At 45.4% G+C, this 20,677-nt stretch overlaps 1 protein-coding gene across 1 annotated transcript; it reads left to right on the forward strand.

The window, feature by feature from the left end:
- Positions 1–1,646: 1,646 nt before the first annotated feature.
- Positions 1,647–18,585, forward strand: LOC306750697 (kinesin-1 heavy chain-like; the record flags this gene model as incomplete). Its single annotated transcript, XM_079234164.1, has 26 exons — positions 1,647–1,775; positions 4,799–4,886; positions 4,989–5,062; positions 5,194–5,298; positions 5,393–5,441; positions 5,538–5,593; positions 5,847–5,934; positions 7,279–7,403; positions 8,138–8,242; positions 9,008–9,153; positions 9,238–9,386; positions 9,827–10,053; positions 11,434–11,502; positions 11,721–11,927; positions 12,019–12,162; positions 13,456–13,644; positions 13,851–13,968; positions 14,633–14,688; positions 14,765–14,874; positions 14,952–15,053; positions 15,130–15,190; positions 16,535–16,606; positions 17,182–17,286; positions 17,431–17,638; positions 18,264–18,381; positions 18,525–18,585. 26 exons carry the CDS (start codon positions 1,647–1,649, stop codon positions 18,556–18,558), a joined length of 2,934 nt encoding a protein of 977 aa, XP_079090290.1. The 3' UTR covers positions 18,559–18,585.
- Positions 18,586–20,677: the final 2,092 nt, after the last annotated feature.

Raw genomic sequence — 20,677 nt, forward strand, 5'->3', positions numbered from 1 at the left:
TCAAGGCCTCTGCTGTGGCTCTTCTCTCCACCTCCAGGGCTTCCTGAAGACCATCTGACTTCTCAGATTCCTCTGCCTGTGAGACATAAAACAATAATTGTTTGTTGTCCGTGTCCAGTATTTTTAATGACATAAGTGTATGGGTTCACTCTTAAACAATGAGCTGTACTACTGTAAAACTATAGGTGAAGCTTGGGGTTACGTAAAAGAGAGTGAGTGTTTCTATGTCCGTTCTGACTTGGAAGTGCAACATGACGAAAGATAGTTTCAGTTGATTATACACTAATGAAAACCTAGTTATCCGTTTTATATCCCGTCGCTGCAGATTGATCCCACTAAATACTACAAACTATCCCTTCAAGACGATGAAGGTGAGGAGATGTATGAACAACATTTGACTTTCTCATTGTGTTTCTTACCTCACTGATGGAAGTGTAGCTGTAGTTTTCTCTGCTGTTGGAGACAGTGGGCTGCTCCTGAACCTCCTCCATGATACTTACCTCAGGCTCCTCTGCATAGTCCTGAACCTCCACAATATCTTCCTCTATCTCCTCTGCTGTCTCCTCAAAGTGCTCTTCAACAGAAATGTCCTCAGCAGGACGAGTCCTGGAGAGCCATGAAGAGCCCATGTCCTGCAGAGAGAAGAGTCCTCCTGCTCTCACTTTGTTCGTTCTCGTCATTTTCTTGAAGAAAGATGCTGCTCCTTGCTGCTGATGTGGCTTCAATGTATAGCTGGGCTAAAACCTGGCTTTTGGTATTTCTATAACTGTAACACAGGTCCTCTATCAATGCTTGCGCTGTGTCCAACAGTCTAGTCAACAGTGTGGTCAGCAGGTGAGTTGTGGCGCATTAAGAGTGTTTTGATTCCACCGCCACATTCTGCATTCCACTTCAGAATCACCAGAATTCCAAAGAAATTCCCCTTCCCCTATTGGTTGAAAGCAACATTTCTCATGCGCATGCGCGACGGCCAAGATTCTTGGCGACTCGCCACATCCTCTGTGAGATCACCTCTCTAAAAACTAAAAGATAGTGGAAAGCGTTGTTTTAACAAAGAGATGATAGCACATGTTTTTGTCTGATGGAGCAATCTGGTTTACTTGAAAGTGATTGCAATTTTCTTTATCCTATTATTTGAAAAAGCACAAAAGGTTGTTATTTCAATAAGAATTCAGCTTGGACCATTTTGTTATGCAAACACATGATATGAACCTTTTTCTATCTTACGTTGATTACAAGGCAGAATACGTTTCATACAGAACATGTTCTCTAAAATCCTTTTTCTATATGTTCAAACTTCGTAACGAAGTGAGTTTTAATAAATGACCTCGTTCCGCTGCTGAGCACGAGAACCTATTCACTCAAGCTCGTTTCTGATTGGAGCAATTTGGCGACTTCATCGGCACATTGACTCATGTTATTCTCATCGCTGATATTGTGAATGTGTTTCCTCTCTCACTGTATGTCACGTGACACAGCCTGGTCTCAGCGGGTGTCATGTCTGAAACTCCATGTGCATTATTTGAGGACCTCCAGCAGCTCCTCAGCCGGTCAGCTGGATGAGGGGCGCGGCCTCTCTCTCTTTCTCTCTCTCTCTCTTTCTCTTTCTTTCTCAGTCATCGGAGCGCTCCATCCATCCAACAGAGATGGCGGACCCCGCATCGGAGACCTCCATCAAGGTGGTGTGCCGCTTCCGGCCGCTGAACAGCTCGGAGCTGGCCCGCGGAGACAAGTACATCCCGAAGTTCCAAGGGGACGACTGCGTGCACATGTCGGTGAGTGCGCGTTCACGGCTCTGGGTCAAAAGACGCACCAACTCAGCACTGCTGCTCTTTGAGGAGAAGTCAGACGAATATCATTTTAGTGTATTGATTATCATTTTTATCGATGTTTTTATTTTTGTAAGTTTCTTTTGGTGCCACAAATACCAAACACACCTTTAAAAAGTGAATGTAAAGTGCTTTTAAGTCCAGGGTGTAAACTAGATACAAACTTCTAGCAATTTAATGTGACTTTACATCAATTAGCATGTAAATAAATCACCAGGAATCACTTTATCTGTAAAACCTTGAATGCAAACAAGCTGCCCCCTCTCTTCTTCTTGTTTGTTACAGTGAAGAGAGTTTGAGTGTTTTTTTAATGTTATGTAATGTTAAATCTATTAGTTGGCAGCAGCACGGTGTCGATTTAAACAAACACCTCAGTAGCAATTTGTCAAAAGCCCTGAATAGCAGCTAAATATGTGAATCTGAGCAGATGAGTTTGAAAAGTCCCCAGTGCAGCCTGTGACTGCAAAGACTGACTAATGAGGACACGAGTAAAGGCAACACTTTAATAAACGAGAAGAGAAACATGACAAACAAAGCATCTTCCATATAGTGCACACGGTGGATGCTCTGGTGAATATGAAAAAGGAGTGAACGGGTGAACAAGTAGGGGATTTCACTCTCCAGCACCATCATGTGAATCTCAGCGTTCATAGGACACGCGTGGCAGTTGTTGCATCATCCTTTTATTGGTGATCATTATGTATTCATGTTGGTGGGAAAAAAATAGATTTAACTTGGCAAACTGCAACCCCTGATGTTCATGACTATTGAAGATGAAAACAAAAATGAATGGCCGCTTTGTTCGAGACATTGGCTCCCAGTCATCGGTCATTGCTTTTAGTTAAAGATACACAATGAACAAAAGATTCAGATTATTATCACACGTTTGGATAAATTCTTACTGCCTGTGTGTGCCTGCGTGTTTGTTGATAATTAGACAGCCTTTCGCTTTCAAGATTTTCATTTAAATAAATCCCTTCTCTGTGGGACCCAGACATGACATCCCTATGTATCATATTCAACAGCAAGAACAACTTTGGGATTTGCAAACGAGCATTTTTAATCAACATTAGTAATAAAAAAAAATTGCAAACATATTTTTGATTGCAGTGTTTATAGTTTTGTTCTCAAACCTTTTCTGTTCTGTTGCATAATACAGACACAGAGATAACCCCATACACATTATTGCGTATTATTGCACACCATGAGGGTTATGTTCTATGTTTCTATGGGTCCTCCTCCACTGCAGGTTGGATCAGGCGCCAGAAAGCCGACTCACAGTAACCTGCTGCTGGTGGAATCTATGCATAAACAGTAGTAATTGCAGATTTAAAGACAACCGCTGAGCTGTACTCACATTTCTATTTTGGTGTTTGTCCTTAGTGCCGTTAACTAGCATTACAAATGCGGGCGTTTCAGCTGCATATGAAGGACTTGCATTGTAGAGCAAATATAGTTTACAATGAAAGGGTTGTACCTGTGTTTGTGCTGTGTGTAGCAGCCAGTGGGAGTGTGTGTGGAGGGATGTTGCTCTCTCATAACATTTGACCAGTTTGACGTCTATTGTATCTCTTGTTCTGTGGTTGCTCTCCTGGGATGCTAACGTTAGCTGAGTAGCAGCCCCTGTGGCTACCAGTGTCATTTAGGAATCAATGTAAATGCTCAAGAGTTGGACAAACATAAAGTAGCATAAGTAGTGTGTCAGTGAGTTGACTCAGACACACACCAATACCAGGGCTCCACTATCAGGAATCTTTACTCTGAGTAAAATGCCAGCTAGCGCTGATGTACAGTATGAAGCAACTCATAAGGGAGCCATCTTGCTTCCTTCTCTTCTCCATCGAGAGTTGCACATGCTCAGTAGTGATTTAGGCACTCGGGGAGAAAAAATGGCGTCCGGTAAAGACAAAGTGTGTGTGCAGAAGTGTAAGCTAGCATTTCAGATATCCTGCAAACAGGAATTTAGTTGGGGGCCTTCAAGGGCAAAAAAACCTCCATATTTATTTTATTAAATACCGATAAAACTTCACAATTAACTTTGGTCTTTGATGTTATTTGATATTTTAAAACATGAAACACAGGGGCAAGTTAAAACTGAGGCCAAGTGGAGAAAAAATATATATATCAACCTCAGGGCTCTCAAGTGTCACGCATTGAGCGTGACTGTCACGCATTTCGGTCTTAAGTCACGCCCTCCCGCCACACATCGTATTTCTCACGCTGAAAAAAAAACTCTCGGCTATTTAATGTGCCGCAGCGCACAAACATGACCTGGTCGCGCTGCCCTCACCATGGAGGAATCAAGCACGTCTCCCCCGAATCCCCTGGAGTTCTGCAGCAAGGTGCCACTCATCAGCCAATCAAAAAAAAAGAAATGGGCTACACGAATAGCCAATCAGAAAAACGTATCTGTTGTATCTGGGTGAAATGTTATCCAGCAACCAATGAAAATAAAGCTAATAATAATATGGGAGGGAGGGGGGCTGGTCTGTGGGCATACGGCATGGGCGGAGGCGCGGCCGGGGGGGCGGGGGGGGGAGGAGGAGGAGGAGGATATGTCACTCTTACCTGTCTTAAAAACTTGAGAGCCCTGCAACCTTCAACCCGGAAAAATAGCAAAAGCTAATGTGGGCTAACATTAGCCACCAGACATTGCTGGTCCTATCAGACCACAAGAGCTCCGAGTGTATCTCATTGAACGAGGCTGTGTTGTATTGCTTATGAATCCAACACCTCATCTGGAAGAGGAAGAATGTGTCATGTATTCGTGGTGTTCCATAAGCAAACCGCAGGACGTTAGCCACGTTACACACGTCTTCATTGACAAAGCAATGCTTAGAACTCAAAGTACATCCCCTGGCCATCAGAAAAGGACTGTTGACTTGCTAGCATCCAGCGCTATGTTGAGTTGTCGGCCTGTCGCTGCTCTGTAGCAACATGTCTCTGGTGCCCACTACTCCTCTTCACAGGGCAAGCCGTACTACTTTGACCGCGTGTTCCAGTCCGACACAACTCAGGTGGAGTTCTACAACGCCGTGGCTCAGAAGATTGTCAGAGGTAAGAGGTTCAGTAGTGGGATGCAGATGTCGTCCAAGTGGCTGACACACCAAAACCTCAATACTAAAGGTCCCTTTCTTTCCTTTGTGTTGGTGTGTCCAGATGTTCTGGGGGGCTACAATGGGACAATATTTGCCTATGGGCAGACGTCCTCTGGTAAAACCCACACAATGGAGGTAATATTTGTTTCCACCGTGTCCAAAATGTGTCAAAAAGAGGCTTACTGTAGCGGGAACTTCCCCAGAGGAGGTTTGGAGTACTTGTCCAGTACATCCATGTCTCGTTCTCACGTACTTGTCTCCTAAAGGGGAGACTCCACGACGCCGATATGATGGGAATCATTCCCAGAATTGTCCAGGACATCTTCAACTACATTTACTCCATGGACGAGAACCTGGAGTTTCACATCAAAGTAGGTTAACCTCCCAATCGAGCGCTCGGATGCTCCAAGACACAGCAAGTACACGTCATAATGATAAGTCTATGGATGCTTTTTTTCTTTGCAGGTTTCATATTTCGAAGTTTATTTGGACAAAATCAAGGACTTGTTGGATGGTATGTCTCAAGTCCCTTGTGGCTTGGTATCGTCATCGTTCAGACCCCGATGCTAACAACAACACGCCTGACGTCTGCTTTCCTTCTCCCCCGCAGTGACAAAGAACAACCTCTCGGTGCACGAAGACAAAAACAGGGTTCCCTATGTCAAGGTGGGACACATGTTGAGTAACGTTACTTCGGTACAACATGAGATTATCTTTCTTCTCCTTCATATTGTTCTCAAGTGTAAGTTTCATGTATCGAGTTGGACGGATGAGGAGAGAGTACCAGTCTAAGGCGACAGGGAACATAAGTTCCCTCTGAAAACATCGCCATGTCTTGGTCTTCTTCAGCTCATAATTGTGTCTCTGTGAAGTCGGCTGTCTGAACACAGCGGCTCCTTGTGCTTGCGTGTGTCTCCAGGGGTGTACCGAGCGCTTCGTGAGCTGTCCCGACGAGGTCATGGACGCCATCGACGAGGGCAAAAACAGCAGACACGTGGCCGTCACAAGTGAGTTCAGGCGCGAGCGCCCCCCCCCGAGGCCCGCTGCCTCTCATGGGTTCGACCTCACCGGGTCTCCTGATGCAGCCAAGGCACCCTGTGTGTGCTCCACGCATAGCAGGGCGTGGGAGGGTTTCTATTCCTGGACGCTCGGTTTAGACTAGGCTGAGCTTAATTGTTGTCTTTGCTGCGTCCTCTGATCAGCTTCGATTTCATCAAATATTTTCTGTGAAAAAGACCATATGTTTGTTCCAAAATAAGGTCCCATGGTGGACCCCCGGAGGGTTGGGTCTCAGCATATCTCTATTTTTACAGACTACTTTTATAAAGAAGTTTATACTAATCGTGCCCATGACTAAATGTACACACAGGTGGCATTCATCATGGAGTTTGGGGAGTTTGTTTATGACCTTTCAATATCATGTTAAATTCTATTACTTTTTCAACATCATTAACTATATTCCTCTCAAAACCATGCAGGGTATTACTTTTCTATTTTAATTCACTTATTTTACAAATTTGTAACTTTGTACATTTATTATTATTCCATTAGGCACTGGAGTTAGAATGGACTCTAACACACTTCATCATCATTTTACTTTTCTTCATATTTTTATGTTGTTGTAATTTAATTATTGCTGTTCTTTTTCATTGCCATGGTGTTAGTCTTACTTCTTATTGACTTAATACGTATTACTGTGCTCAATCTCTGGCACAAGAATGTTGTTCGGGATATATATATATATACGAGCCCACCGTAGGGATAAAAGTAAGAGGAAGTTCAGATAAGAACACAAAAATGTCCTTGTATAACAAGGACAACAACCCTGAAGACATCCCAATGACATGGAGGACCATGGCCGGTTAGCTGTACTTAACGCTTCAAACGGATTGGGGGGCCCTTAAGGGCCACATGTATCGTGCCCCGTCGCGGCATGTGACACCAGCACTCTGCTCTGTGACTACAGCGGCCCCTTTTCACACGGAAAAGCTCGTCACCGTCACATTATTTCACACTGTAATTCAGTCCCTGTCATAAAAAGATTAGTCAAATTAATTAAAGTGCAAAAATAATCTGATTTCATGTTAATGTGACTTGGGTTGTGTTTTGTTAGAACAATTAACATTCGTGAGTTTTTTTTGTACTATTAGCATACACATTATAATTGATTATAATTATATTATTATTCATACAAATAACAACCAATACGTATTATTATATGATTAATAGATCATTTGTAATAAATAATACTAAAAAGGTATGATTGGCACCATGCTAATTGTGTGTGTGTGTGTGTGCGTGTGTGTGTGTGTGCGTGCGTGTGTGTGTGTGTGCGTGTGTGTGTGTGTCAGACATGAACGAGCACAGCTCCAGGAGTCACAGCATCTTCCTCATCAACATCAAGCAGGAAAACTCTCAGACCGGACAGAAGCTCACCGGCAAGCTGTACCTGGTGGACCTGGCCGGGAGTGAGAGTGTGCGTTTCCTTCCTCCCCATCCCTCCTGGGATGTTTTTACAGACATTGTAGCTATTCATTTTAAAAGGTGCAATGTGTGAGATCTGACCACCTGCTCCAAACCACGAGGGGTCAGCATGTCCCCTGTTACTCGGGCCATACAATCGTATAAAAAAAACACAACAACGAAGCAGCTACTGAGTGGCAGCCGCCGCCCGTCCTCCTCCCGGTGAAGTCGTCTCCTAGGTCGCGGTTGAGGGAGAAACAACATTTTTATTTTCTAATTTCTGCCACTTTGGATTCAATCCAATAAACCAAATCAAAATGCACTCAATCCGCTCAACCCTGTACCTGCGTGGGCTGGCTGGTTACCGTGAGTGGATGTCCTCTGCAACACAATACATAGACGTCTTTGACGTAACTTCCACACTTGAACCTCCACACACATCTGTTGATAATGTCAGCTCGTATTTTGAATGCTTGTACTAAAATCCTGGCCAGATCGTACACATTGCACCTTTCGAACTTGTCGTTTCAGATGTGGACGGGCCTTTTCGCTTTAATGACACACTGCTGCTTCCGTTCCACAGGGGAGCTCTGTAGTGACCGGTCCGTCAGCATGTTAATAAGACAAGGACAGCGCCAGTGAAGACATGAAACATGCTTTGTCAGCCTTCCTTCATGAACCCACTTGTTTTGAACACTGCACCTCCCCTTCCTCTTTGAGGACGCCCCTGTGTTGTGTGCTCCACAGGTGGGGAAGACGGGCGCAGCGGGGACGGTGCTGGACGAGGCCAAGATGATCAACAAGTCCCTGTCCTCGCTGGGGAACGTCATCTCGGCTCTGGCGGAGGGCTCGGTGAGACGTCCCGCTCTTCCTGTGGGGGGGGGGGGGGGGGGGGCTGTCGTGAGACGGGAGCAGATCTCAATCAATCAGCAGAGCGGACATGAGCTGTGTTTCCAACCTGCAGGGTTTTCTGTTGTTTTTTCGTTCACTTTTGGTGCTCTGTTGCATACAGGATGCATTCTATTGGGACATACTAGTCTCTGATAACATTGTACTTTGAACTTTGACCCCTTTCTGCGCAAAGGACAGCAAGCTTGCATACTGCAAAAATACCAGGATGTAGTAGAACATCCTGGTATTTTTTGCTCACTCCATTTGACATGTTACATATCAGGACGTACTAAATCCTTTACTGACATACTAAATAGTTCATTGTACTTATTTCTCCGTGTGAGAGGAAAAGGCGAGCACACAGGCAATCTGAGAGCCTCGACCGATCACTGCAGATGCGGTTAATAAGATCAAAACACATCTACGCCGGCGTATTAGCTGTCTGCATGGGATTTGAACATTTAATAAAATGGAAGAGCATCTTTTCTGTGAGACGCGCAAGTGACAGATGACAAACAGGCTTTTAAAAGCTTTCTTTAATGGGGATCGGCCCTAAGAGGGAGAATATGTATGATTAGGAGCCCTAGAAAGGAGAATGATGTAAACGTGGTATTTTTTAAACGAGTCACAATGATGTGTCATGTAAAACGTATATTTGAAACTGATGACATAATGCCAATGTTAATAAAAGACCCGAGCAGGATCGTAACGTGTGCCCTCTGTCAGAGCTACGTGCCGTACAGAGACAGTAAGATGACCAGGATCCTGCAGGACTCCCTGGGAGGGAACTGTCGGACCACCATGGTCATCTGCTGCTCGCCATCCGCTTACAATGACGCTGAGACCAGGACCACGCTGCTGTTTGGACAGAGGTACACACACACACACACACACACACTGCAGCCCTGTCGGCGTGCGGCTGGTTCTGCTCCTTCATTCCCGTCCTGTCTCACCAGGGCAAAGACCGTCAAGAACACCGTGATCCTGAATGTGGAGCTGACCGCGGAGCAGTGGAAGAAGAAGTGGGAGAAAGAAAGTGAGAGGAACAAGACGCTGAAATCCAGCGTCGCCTGGCTGGAGGCCGAGCTCAGCCGCTGGAGGAGCGGTGAGGACCATCCAATAGCGTCTCTCGTTTCTGTCTGCTATAAGCGCTGCATTATGACGTGGAGACAAAGGACACTGGGGTATATTTTAAGAATAATTGAGGAGAATTCTGTCTACTTGGCCATTTCCTATGAATGAACGATAATCACGTTTGGATGGAGAAAAAAAAGCTAAAAACAAACCGAAAGTCAGAGGTTTTATCACTCAGTCATGCTCCAGAAAGCTGAATCACACATTGGGCCTATTTTAGACTTGAAAAGGACATGCTTTAAGAAAGAGTCCTTTGTTTCCCCATCAGCAGTGTCTGGTGTAGTTTCTCTTCGCACGATCACGCCTGCATTACATAAATCCAAAGACATGAGAGATCTACGAGTTGTCACAGGTGTCCTTGAGGGAAGTGTTGTCACTGGAGCTGATGTCCCTCCTGTTCGGCCCCCGCAGGAGAGAGCGTGCCGGTGGAGGATCAGTTCGATAAAGAGAATGCCAAAGCAGAGGTGCAGGCCCTGGACAGCGCGCTCAACAGCGATAAGACGGCCCCCGCTCCGGCCCTCAGCGGCCTCAGCACCCTCAGCACCCGCAGCACCCTCCCCGGGGTCAAACTCACTCAGGCGGAGACGGAGAAGTACGCCGGCGAAATGGCCAACCTTTACAAAGAGTTGGATGACAAGGTGAGGGAGGCGGGGCAGGAAGTGGTGCAGTGTGTACTCACACACACACACACACACACACACCAAGCGTCGAGTTCATGTGTGGATTCATTGATCGAGTGAGAACGTTATTGATCTCGAGCGCTAACGGCTAATCACACGGAGAATGCGAGAGTGAGTTTTTGTGAATTGGACAATCCATCAGCGTCAGTGGCACCAATGCGTTTGAATACATTAACATAACGGAGCTCATGAAATATCGGATGTGACTGAACAAAGCCGCCGTGTGCCATAACTGAATTAGTCTCAAAAATATCACTTAAAATAACAGTGAACCTAAGTATTGAACAGTAATATATGGTGGTTATGTATTATTATTATTATGCTGCATCTGACATACAGCCTTCCACTGTGTATCCATTGTTTTTGGTGGTGGTTGTTTGTGTCATGCACGGTCACGAGCCCAGACACACACATGGACTTAAAAGACAAGACAAGACAAGATCATCCTTTATTAGTCACACAGGGCCTTTTGCAGGATTACAGCAGCAGAGTGGATACTGCAAAACGAACAAACAAGACACACAAGCAGGAAACACATCAAAACAAGTCTATTAAATACGTAATCACACAGTAAAGGTAAATCAAATACTTAAAAAAAGGTTAAAAAAACAACAAAAACTTGATATAGTCGGACTGAATGGTTGTTAAAAAGAGACCAAACCAGAAGTCGTGATTATGGGGACTTTAGTCCTGACTTGATGAAGTCCAAAAAGACAACTCACCCTCCTAGTGATGTTATTTGTTACTGCTGCTGTCTCAAAGACAACAGGATGACCTGGGACTTGACCTGGGACTTGACCCTCAGCATGTCATTGCAAGTGTGAAGCAGCGTTTGTCAGACGAAGAAAACAACTTTACACATAAAACATTTCATCGCCAGCAAAGCAGTTGGGATACTCGTCCTTTAATCACCACATATTAAACAATGCAATGTAGAGTGGGATTCCTTTTCACTCTCACCTAAAGCGTATAACTAACTGAGCCAGGAAGCCGTCCTTCTCCAGCTGCTGTTAGAGACACGATATGTAACCTGTGTTAAAAAGTAAATGACTGGCACACAATTAAGTTTTCACACGTCACATTAAAAAGTCTATTGATTGACTATGTTGGATGTACTAATATTCTAAATAATGTATATCCAATAAGATATGATGTTAGGATGTAATATTATACGCAGCATTTCTAATTGGATAATCCTTCTTCCGTGTAGTGTCCTCTGTTGGCCAGCAGATGGCGTGATAGGCTGCTGTTCAGTGTTGCCGGTGTTTCTGGTGGAAATAAACAAGTGATGAGTGCATTATATTTTTCTTGTGCTCCCTCCTTCTCCACCGTCTCCAGGACGACGAGATCAACCAGCAGTCTCAGCTGTTGGAGTCGCTGCAGCAGCAGATGTTGGACCAGGAGGAGGTGACACAACTGCCCTTCTTCCCCTCCCTGCATCCCCTCCAGCTGTTCCTGTTAGCACAAACCCAGCCTGACAGCTGATAGCAGAGCATTAGTCGCCCCGCAGGAGAGGTCCGACTGTAACTCCCACTTAGAAAGCCACAGTGGAGCCTTGCAGATAGAAGTACCTGAAGTCCCTTCCCTTTCCTAGGCTGAGCATCACTGTCTTTCCTCACCCGCAGCTCTTGGGCTCCTCCCGCCGCGACCACGACACCCTGCAGACAGAACTGAACCGGCTGCTGGCGGAGAACGAAGCCTCCAAGGAGGAGGTGAAGGAGGTGCTGCAGGCCCTGGAGGAGCTGGCCCTCAACTACGACGAGAAGAGTCAGGAAGTCGAGGACAAGGCGCAAGAGTTTGAGGCCCTCAGTGAGGAGCTGAACGAGAAATCGGTACTTCGATATGAGTCCTTTGGAAATGATGAGCGGTCACACGCGATAACCTTGTAAGGTTTTATTGGTTCATGTTCTCCTCCACCACCAGAACTCCTTGGCCTCCATCGACTCTGAACTCCAGAAGCTGAAGGAGATGACCAACCACCAGAAGAAGAGGGTGACTGAGATGATGTCATCATTACTCAAAGACCTGGCTGAGATAGGCGTCGCCATGGGGAGCAACGACATAAAGGTTACCAGCCGTGGTGATGACGCACTGTTTCAAAGGAATCATTCATGATCAAAGCAGAGGAACGATGGCCTGTTGTCACATGCCGATTTCAGTGACATTACCATAGCAACCCATCGACTGTATCTATCGGTCTGACGACGCTGTATGGGGCTCCAGTGCAGCCACTGTGTATCCGGCCCAATATACTCACTGTGGCCTAGTTTTACACAGCAATATACAAGGCCTGCACATCTTAAGAAACATCACAATAGTGAGGAGAAATCAAAGGTGTGTGTAGTTGTTGTGCAGGTTCTGGTTTGTGCATTTTTTTTTTAAATGAGACATGTACAGTAACGCAATTTTGATCAAATATCACAATTTTCTGCTTCGATTTGGTCACACATGTTATGTTCAAAGACCTTAGAAATATCAAACAATAAGGTGTCGCAAACTGTTTACAATGAAAGTATCTAGCAGCGCCTGTCTCTTCAGGCCTCCCTCTAAAGCCACTCCTCCCAAAATCATCATCATGAACATGAACAACAAACATGGCGATTGTTATACTCATAGTGGGCACAAGAAGAAGGGTATGTAGGTAGGTAGGTAGGTAGGTAGGTAGGTAGGTAGGTAGATAGATAGGTAGGTAGGTAGGTAGGTAGGTAGGTAGGTAGGTAGGTAGGTAGGTAGGTAGGTAGGTAGGTAGGTAGGTAGATAGATAGGTAGGTAGGAATGAATGAATATATACTTTATTAATCCCCAAGTGGAAATTTGTTGCAATTTACAGACTAAAAACAACATAAAAACAACATATTAAAAACAACAGGGATGAGAGATATATACAAAAATAAAAATAGCTGGGATGAAAGATATGTACAGCGCAGAGATTATTATTTAGGAAATTAAATTAAACATAAACAATAGAGAAGTGCAAAAATGCAAAGTATGTATGTGTAGGTGGGGTGGGGTAGGAAGGTAGGAAGGTAGGTAGGTAGGTAGGTAGGTAGGTAGGTAGGTAGGTAGGTAGGTAGGTAGGTAGATGGTAGGTGGGAGGGTTTTTGATTGATTTATTGCTGTCAGGATGTATAGAGAATTTCAACAAATATATCAATCATATTGTGAGTTGCAGCCCTGGTTGCCTCCACTGTAGATGGGGCTTTCTGTATATTTAGTCAGTGGTTTCTGGTTAATGATTGATAGAAATATACCAAAAAAGGCATTAATTCAAAAGAAAATGTTCTGCATACAGACACAGTGACGAAGACAAAGCCTGAAGCACATCCTCGAAGACCTAACTACTGTTTTCTGACCTCACAGCAACAAGAGAGCAGCGGCCTCCTCGACGAGGAGTTCACCATGGCCCGTCTCTACATCGGTAAGATGAAGTCGGAGGTGAAGACGATGGTGAAGAAGAGCAAACAGCTGGAGAGCTCCTGGGCGGGGAGCACCCAGAAGATGGAGGAGGCGGAGATGGAGCTGACTGCCTTCCAGCTCCGAGTCTCCCAGGTAACCGCCGCCGCCTCTGCCATCATGGATCAAATGTGGCGGTTAATTAAAGTGCCAGATTATGTGCTTATCAATCCGACAGCAGCTTCGCTAGTTGACGGGTTGTTGCATGTCTTTGTTCTGGTTTTAAACTCTGTGCCAGTTTTAATCACACGTGACCGTTTCTTAAGTTTTCATGTCTTTGTCAATTTCCTGTCGTCGGCCAGCATGAAGCCAAAATCAAGTCCCTGACAGACAGCCTCCAGAATGTGGAGCAGAAGAAAAGACAGCTGGAGGAAACTGTGGACTTTCTAAATGAAGAAATAGTCCGGATCAAAGCCCAAGGTGAGCATCACCCACTATGCTGCCTTTAATGCGCTCACTTGTGATGCCATGTTGAAACATGTGTTGCACTTAAATCAATGGACTGAGCCCCAAAGAAAAATCCCCAGGGTGCATTGCAGTTTCCAGAACCAGACCAGTTCAGGTGTCTGTCTTCCAGGCAAATCACTCTCTGCACAATGTGTATTGTGCAGTTTTCGTGATTCATATGTTTGCTTTGCTCGTAATATATTATTTTTATATAACACATGCTCCGCCAACCTTTAAAAAAGCTTTATTAGTAAAGGTAGTTTTTCTGACACTATTGTTTAATTATAAGTACCTATAATTAGTTATACGGAATATTCTTTCCTTTTTATATTTGTTGAAATGATTATTTCAGTGTCTTTGTGTCTGACATTGAGTGGATGTTTCCAATGAGTCATAAATGAGGTAAAGACTCATGAAAACACAATAACACAATAACAATTGTGGACATTGACATCTTCACGCACACGTTTGAGCTTTATTTCACTTTTGTGGTGTTAAATCAAGGCAGACGTGTTCTTTCACTGTAAATTGACACCTCTGTTGTTTGATAGAAGCTCAAAATGAATACAATATGTCCATTAACTCATGAGGTGTTCACAGAATGATAGTGATACCGTATCAGCTTTTCTCTTTCCAGAGAAAGTCAACTGCATGGAGAAGGAGAACGAGATCCAGTCTGCCAATGAAGTCAAGGTACTGCGTCGCTAAAGAGTTGTCCATACAGGCCGCGGCGTTGTGACCACAGCTGTGTGCCGCTTTATGTCTCCAGGACGCGGTGGAGAAGCAGATCCAGTCTCACAGGGAGAGCCACCAGAAGCAGATCAGCAGCCTGAGGGACGAGCTGGACAACAAGGAGAAGCTCATGACGGAGCTGCGGGAGTAAGACCACAACACCCGCCGAACACGTTCTCTCTGTAAATGTGACGTATCTGACTCTGATGCCGACGTGTGTGCAGTCTGAACCAGAAGATCGTGCTGGAGCAGGAGAGGCTGAGGGCGGAGCACGAGAAGCTCAAGGCGGCCGAACAGGAGAAGAGCCGCCAGCTGCAGGAGCTCACGTAACGCCTCTACCTGTAGTGCATTGCCATTGTTTCCCATAATGCAACAGGTTAACACCCATTTTACTCTGTGCAGGGTGTTGCAGGACAAGCGGGAGCAGGCCGGACAGGACCTGAAGGGACTGGAGGAGACTGTGGTCAGTTATCTGCATGTCCTTTTAAATCACTGTTTGATTAAAGGGTGATTTCCCCCAGATTATAAAACAAGTTTTGCATTTATTTTGAATACAAAAAATTAATAGAATTTCATAGCATTTCTATTGTTCAATTTTAGAATTGACAAAGTGACATTTTGATCCACAAACAATGTCTCAGGAGGATTAATTTACAATGCATGCTGGTAATACAACGTCAGTCACAGCAGTCAGGGGTTTCCTTTAGTTTATCACACGTACTTTCCTCTTAATATAAGATGGTAATGGATGTTGATTTCTCTTACAGTGCAGTAAATACGAGAAGAAGAAAAAACAGTACACCACATAAATAAATAAATAATGTATACACTTAGTATGTAGTATGGATTTGGGTCACAAACAATGGAGATCAAATAAGGTCACACTGGCTATTTCTGGTAATAACAGAAAGCTGAAAATCTCCCTAGGACACTTTCTATATAGAGAGTATGCAAGCAGACCGATTTAATAGATATTAGCAAGTTAAATGGGAAAAGTAAAATAATTATAGAAGGATTATTATGAACTATGGCAAGTCCTTGTAGAACAGCCACAAATCAAATTATCTGCCAACTGCTACAGTAAAGTAGAATTCTTTGTTTAAGTTATCAACAGTCATTTCATGTGAAAATCCAAAAAGTGTCACTTTGCATGAGCAGCATCACCTCGATGTGATTGCATCACTTTTACTTTAGCAGTACACTGCAGATGGGTAACTGCAGTTGTTTTCTCTCCTTATGGTTGCTGTGTCTCTTTGTAGTGGTTTTTATGTCTCTTTGTCGTTTTAAGTTTCTTTGTAGTCATTTTGAGTTTCTTTGTAGTTGTTTTAAGTTTCTTTGTAGTTATTTCGATTTTTTTTAAAGTTGCCTGTTGTCTCTTTTTGCTTGTTTTCCCCCTTTTTTTCTAGTCGTTCTGAATGTCTTTGTTTCTCTTTGCCACTGTTTTGCATCACTTTGTAGTCGTTTAGGTCTCTTTGAAGTCGTTTCAAGTCTTTTCCTTGTTGGTACATATCTCTTTGAGTGACATTTTGTAGGTGAAGACCAAGGAGGCCCCACTATTAGGGCCCTTGGGCCTGTGCCCGGTAAGCCCCTTTCAGTAACCCATCCATGGTTATGTTCTAAGAGTTTTGGTCTTATTTTAGGTAAAACAATTCAAATTCTTTAAACTACACTTGTGTTAGGGTGAATGCAGAATTGTCAGGGAAGGAAAACTCGAAACATGGATGAAACCTGGGTGTAGTTTGGGTAAACGAACCCTTTATTGGCTCCAAACAGTTTTTCTGAACTGGGTTTCATTGTCATCACACAGGCCCGAGAGCTGCAGACACTCCACAACCTCCGGAGGCTTTTTGTCCAAGACTTGGCCACTCGAGTCAAAAAGGTAAAAGCTCCGACAGTATGCACATGTCCTCCTGTCCTGAAGCTGCTCCTCCATCATCGCTGTGATCTGGTTTTGTGTGTGATTTTGCATCAATGAATCTAGTGTGACATCACATGAGCACGACCACAACAGTTACCTGGAAGGAGACAAGCACAGCCACGCGCTGTACTCCATTTCATTTGCACCATGATGAAATGTTAATGAATCCAGGGAACACAACAGAAAGCGTCTGCAATAAGTAGGCCATCTGATTCTTCAAAGGGAGCAGCTGTAAATTAGGGACCCAGGCTCTCGGCCCTCAGGCTGAGCCTGCATGAGATAAACAAAGGCATCAGGCTTTTCTTCGAGGGTAGAGGATATGCCCTGGTGCTGTACCCATCTCAAATATCCCACTCACCATCTACTCTAGCCATAAATGGGATGCTTTGGATTCGTGGGTGTTGGTTTGAGATTTTGAACACGCTGGGTTGGATGATCTGAATGGCGACAAGTCATCTCTGGCAGATGAACGAATGCAGACATTGGATTGGTTTGAAATCAGTGTCTCGGTAAAGCTGTGTGCTGTGCTTCACTAGAAAGCTAAGATGAACTCGGACGACGCAGAAAGCAGCACCATCTATAAACAGAAGGTCTGCTTCCTGGAGAGCAACCTCGAGCAGCTCACCAAAGCTCACAAGCAGGTACACATATGTATAAACACACAATTACACACAAAGTTTCCCACCTGAACTCATTTATAAGGGATTTTAACCAGATTTAGTGTCTAAAGGCTACGTGCTCTCTGTGTCCTGTCCCTTTCCTCTCGCTCTTTGTTTCATCTGTAGCTGCTACGGGACAACGCCGACCTTCGAGGGGAGCTGCCTAAACTGGAGAAGCGCCTGCGGGCCACAGCTGAGCGGGTCAAAGCCCTGGAGGCGGCTCTGAGGGAGGCCAAAGAGAACGCAGCCACCGACCGCAAGCGCCACGACCAGGAGATGGAGCGCATTAAGGATGCCGTTAAGCCCAAAAACATGGGCAGGAGAGCCTCCATAGGTAGGCGGACACACACACACACTGAAAATATCCAATATAGAACATCCATATTCTGAAAATCTAAATTCTGTGTATGAGGTTGTCCAACGAGTCAAAATACATTTTTGGGAAATATTAGCATTAAGAATAGAAGAAGGAAAAACAGCAAGCCTAGCTCTGTCTAGAGTTCAAATATATACCGTAAAAGTCGGGTTACAAGTCGCTCCTACATCCGGTGGGTGTCCCCGCTGTAGCAAGCTAGCAAGCTAGTGCTGCTGCTAGTTCCCCGCTGCTGCGGCTGCAACTGGCCGCTGCTGCTGCTACTGCCCGCGTCCCCTCTGCCCGAGTCGGGTGTCGAGTCGGGGCTGGTCTCGCTACCTCCGGTGGTTGTCGGGGAGCTAGCGGAGCGCTAGCAGGAGTGCTAGCTGGCTACAGCGGGGAACTAACCGAGAGCTAACCGGGAGCACTGACCGAAGGTAGAAGCGGCTTGTAACCCGACTTTTACGGTACGTACCGACACCCTTTAAAGACTTTTTTCTTTAAATTCAAACAAAGAAATGAGAACTGTTTGTCTACTCTGAACAACATGTGAGGATGAACCTGCTCTCTGTATGTGACCCATGTTATCTTTCTGCGTCCGACCCAGCTAAGCCCATCAGACCCGGCCAGCTGCCGGGAGCCTCTCCCATTAACACCAGTGTCAACAGGTCCAACCTCATCCAGAACAACCAGCCTGCTGGCATCAAGGGAGGAGGCAACAATAGGTGAGAGGAGAATACACACGCTTCAGTCCCTATCTTTATTCTTTTGTAATCCTTATCTATGTAAACTATAATGGACTTTATTTGTCCCTTTGATGAAATTCAATGTTTTCAATCTTGTGTTATTTTTCTTGGTTAACACACAGGAACATGCTTCACTGTGACGACATGTCAGAATGATGGGTCGCCGCAGCACAACGCCTTTGGGGGTTCTCTGCCTTGCTCAAGGGCATCTCGGCAGTAACCAGGAGGCCCGCTGGCGCCTGAGACACTGGTCCGCACTACGTACCTGGTCCGTGTCGGACTTGAACCACTCGGTTCCCAAGCTACTGCCGTCCAAATATACAACATGCATTCCTTTTCTTTTCCGGTTTCCCTTACAGCTGCTGAGGACGACGCAACTGGCCAAAGCTCCAGAAATTTCATTCTTAAGTATTGAACTTTCACCTGGAAACACTGCACCAGTCTTCCAACATCAATGTGTATATACTGTATATAAGTATGACATGTACTGTGTAGCCGTTCAAGCCTATGGCTCGACAAGAAACCAAACCACATCAGTGCCTTGTAGAATCAACACATAATGCTCAAAGGTTACTGATAATAGGCATTTACGTTTCTATCGTCATTTAAGTTATGAGCCTAAAGTATCAGACCTTGATGTATCCCTGAACATAGTCATGGTGTTCAGTAAAGAAAGAGCACTGATCCTTTTTCTCTATGCTTTGCTTGTGAGGATTCTGCTTTTAGAGGATTCCTTTAGTTTTTGCACAGTTGTTTTTTATCCATCCATTTATGCATCCACGTACTATCCACTTATCCAGAGATGGGTTGTGAGGACAACCGGCTTAGGGGGGAATTCCAGACATCCCTTTACCCAACAACGCTTTCCGGCTCTTCCTGGGAACCACAAGGCGTTCCCAGGCCAGACGAGATATATAATCCCTCCAGCGTGTTCTGGGTCTACCATGGTGCCTCTTGCCAGTTGGACGTGTCTTAAAAACTTCTGAAAGGAGGCGTCCAGAAGGCATCCTGATCAGATGCCCGAACCACCTCAGCACCCCTTTTAAAGTGAAGGAGAAGCGGGCCTACTAGATGCTCCCTCCAGATTCCTGAGCTCCTCACCCTATCTGTCAGGCTGAGCCCAGCCATCCTACGAAGGAAGCCCATTTTGGCGTTTTGTATCCGCAATCTCAGTCTTGTTGTCACTACCCAGAGTTCATGACTATATGTGAGGCTCGGAACATAGATGACCTGTTAAATCGAGAGCCTTGACTTCCTGCTCATCACCCTCTTCACCTTACGGTCCAGAACCACCTCCCTAAACTGCCACGCCCCATTCACTGCCCCTGACCACCAGCACAGAAAAGCTGTGTCAGCCAAGACAGCCCAACAATGACCAGAGCCTCCAGCATCTCAGAGCGAGTCTCTATCCTGGCATCAATGACCTTCTTTCCACAGCTTCTAGCAGCAGCTTCCACAATGGAGGATTTGAACATGGCCTACTCAGAATCCATGTCCCTAACCTCCCTCGGGATGCACAAAAAATCAGAAGCGCTTCAGCCGGACGTTCCCAGTTCACCCCCACTAAAGGTTTGTGTTTACCAGGTTTGGTGTTCACAGCTCTCATCCTCTCTTCACCCGAGTGTCCAAGACATACGACCGCAGATCTGATGATTAGACCAGCCGGTTATCAATCTTTGGCCGAAGGCGTTCTGGTACCAAGTAAACTTATGAACAGCCTGATGCCGAACTGCTGTTTGGTGCACAAACAAGTATCAGCACGTCTAGGTCCCACCTTTGCTTCTCATCCAGCTCACAATGCACCCAACCACGATGCCTATCCCTGCGAGTGACGGGCCCACAGGGAGGCGGCTCCATGGCGTGTTTTTTGGCTGTTCCTGGCCGAGCCCCATGTGCCTCGCCCCGGGCGACCAGCCGCTTGCCGGGGAGCTCCCCTTCTAGGTCTGGCTCCCGAAGGGGGCCCCGGTTTACCCAGGTGTGACAACTCTTTTCTGGCAGATTCATATAGGGTCATTGAGTCGCTCTTGGTCTGGCCCCTCCCCTGGGACCTTTGCTCATTGGCATTGACCCCTAAAAGCCTTTCACTCCCCAGCTTCCCAAAGAGGCTTCGACTCTGCAACAGCACTCTTGTCTCTGGGCTCAGGGCAGGAAGAGCCCTGGGAGTAGGTATGAAAATGTAATTTATCCCTGATAGCTGCAGGCAAAAGTCCACTTATGATCACTTTGTTTGGAAAGCATTAATTATGCTTCATTTTTAATGGAGCTAATGTATCCA

This window comes from Taurulus bubalis, assembly GCF_910589615.1.
Source record: "Taurulus bubalis genome assembly, chromosome: 18".
Lineage (NCBI taxonomy): Eukaryota > Metazoa > Chordata > Actinopteri > Perciformes > Cottidae > Taurulus > Taurulus bubalis.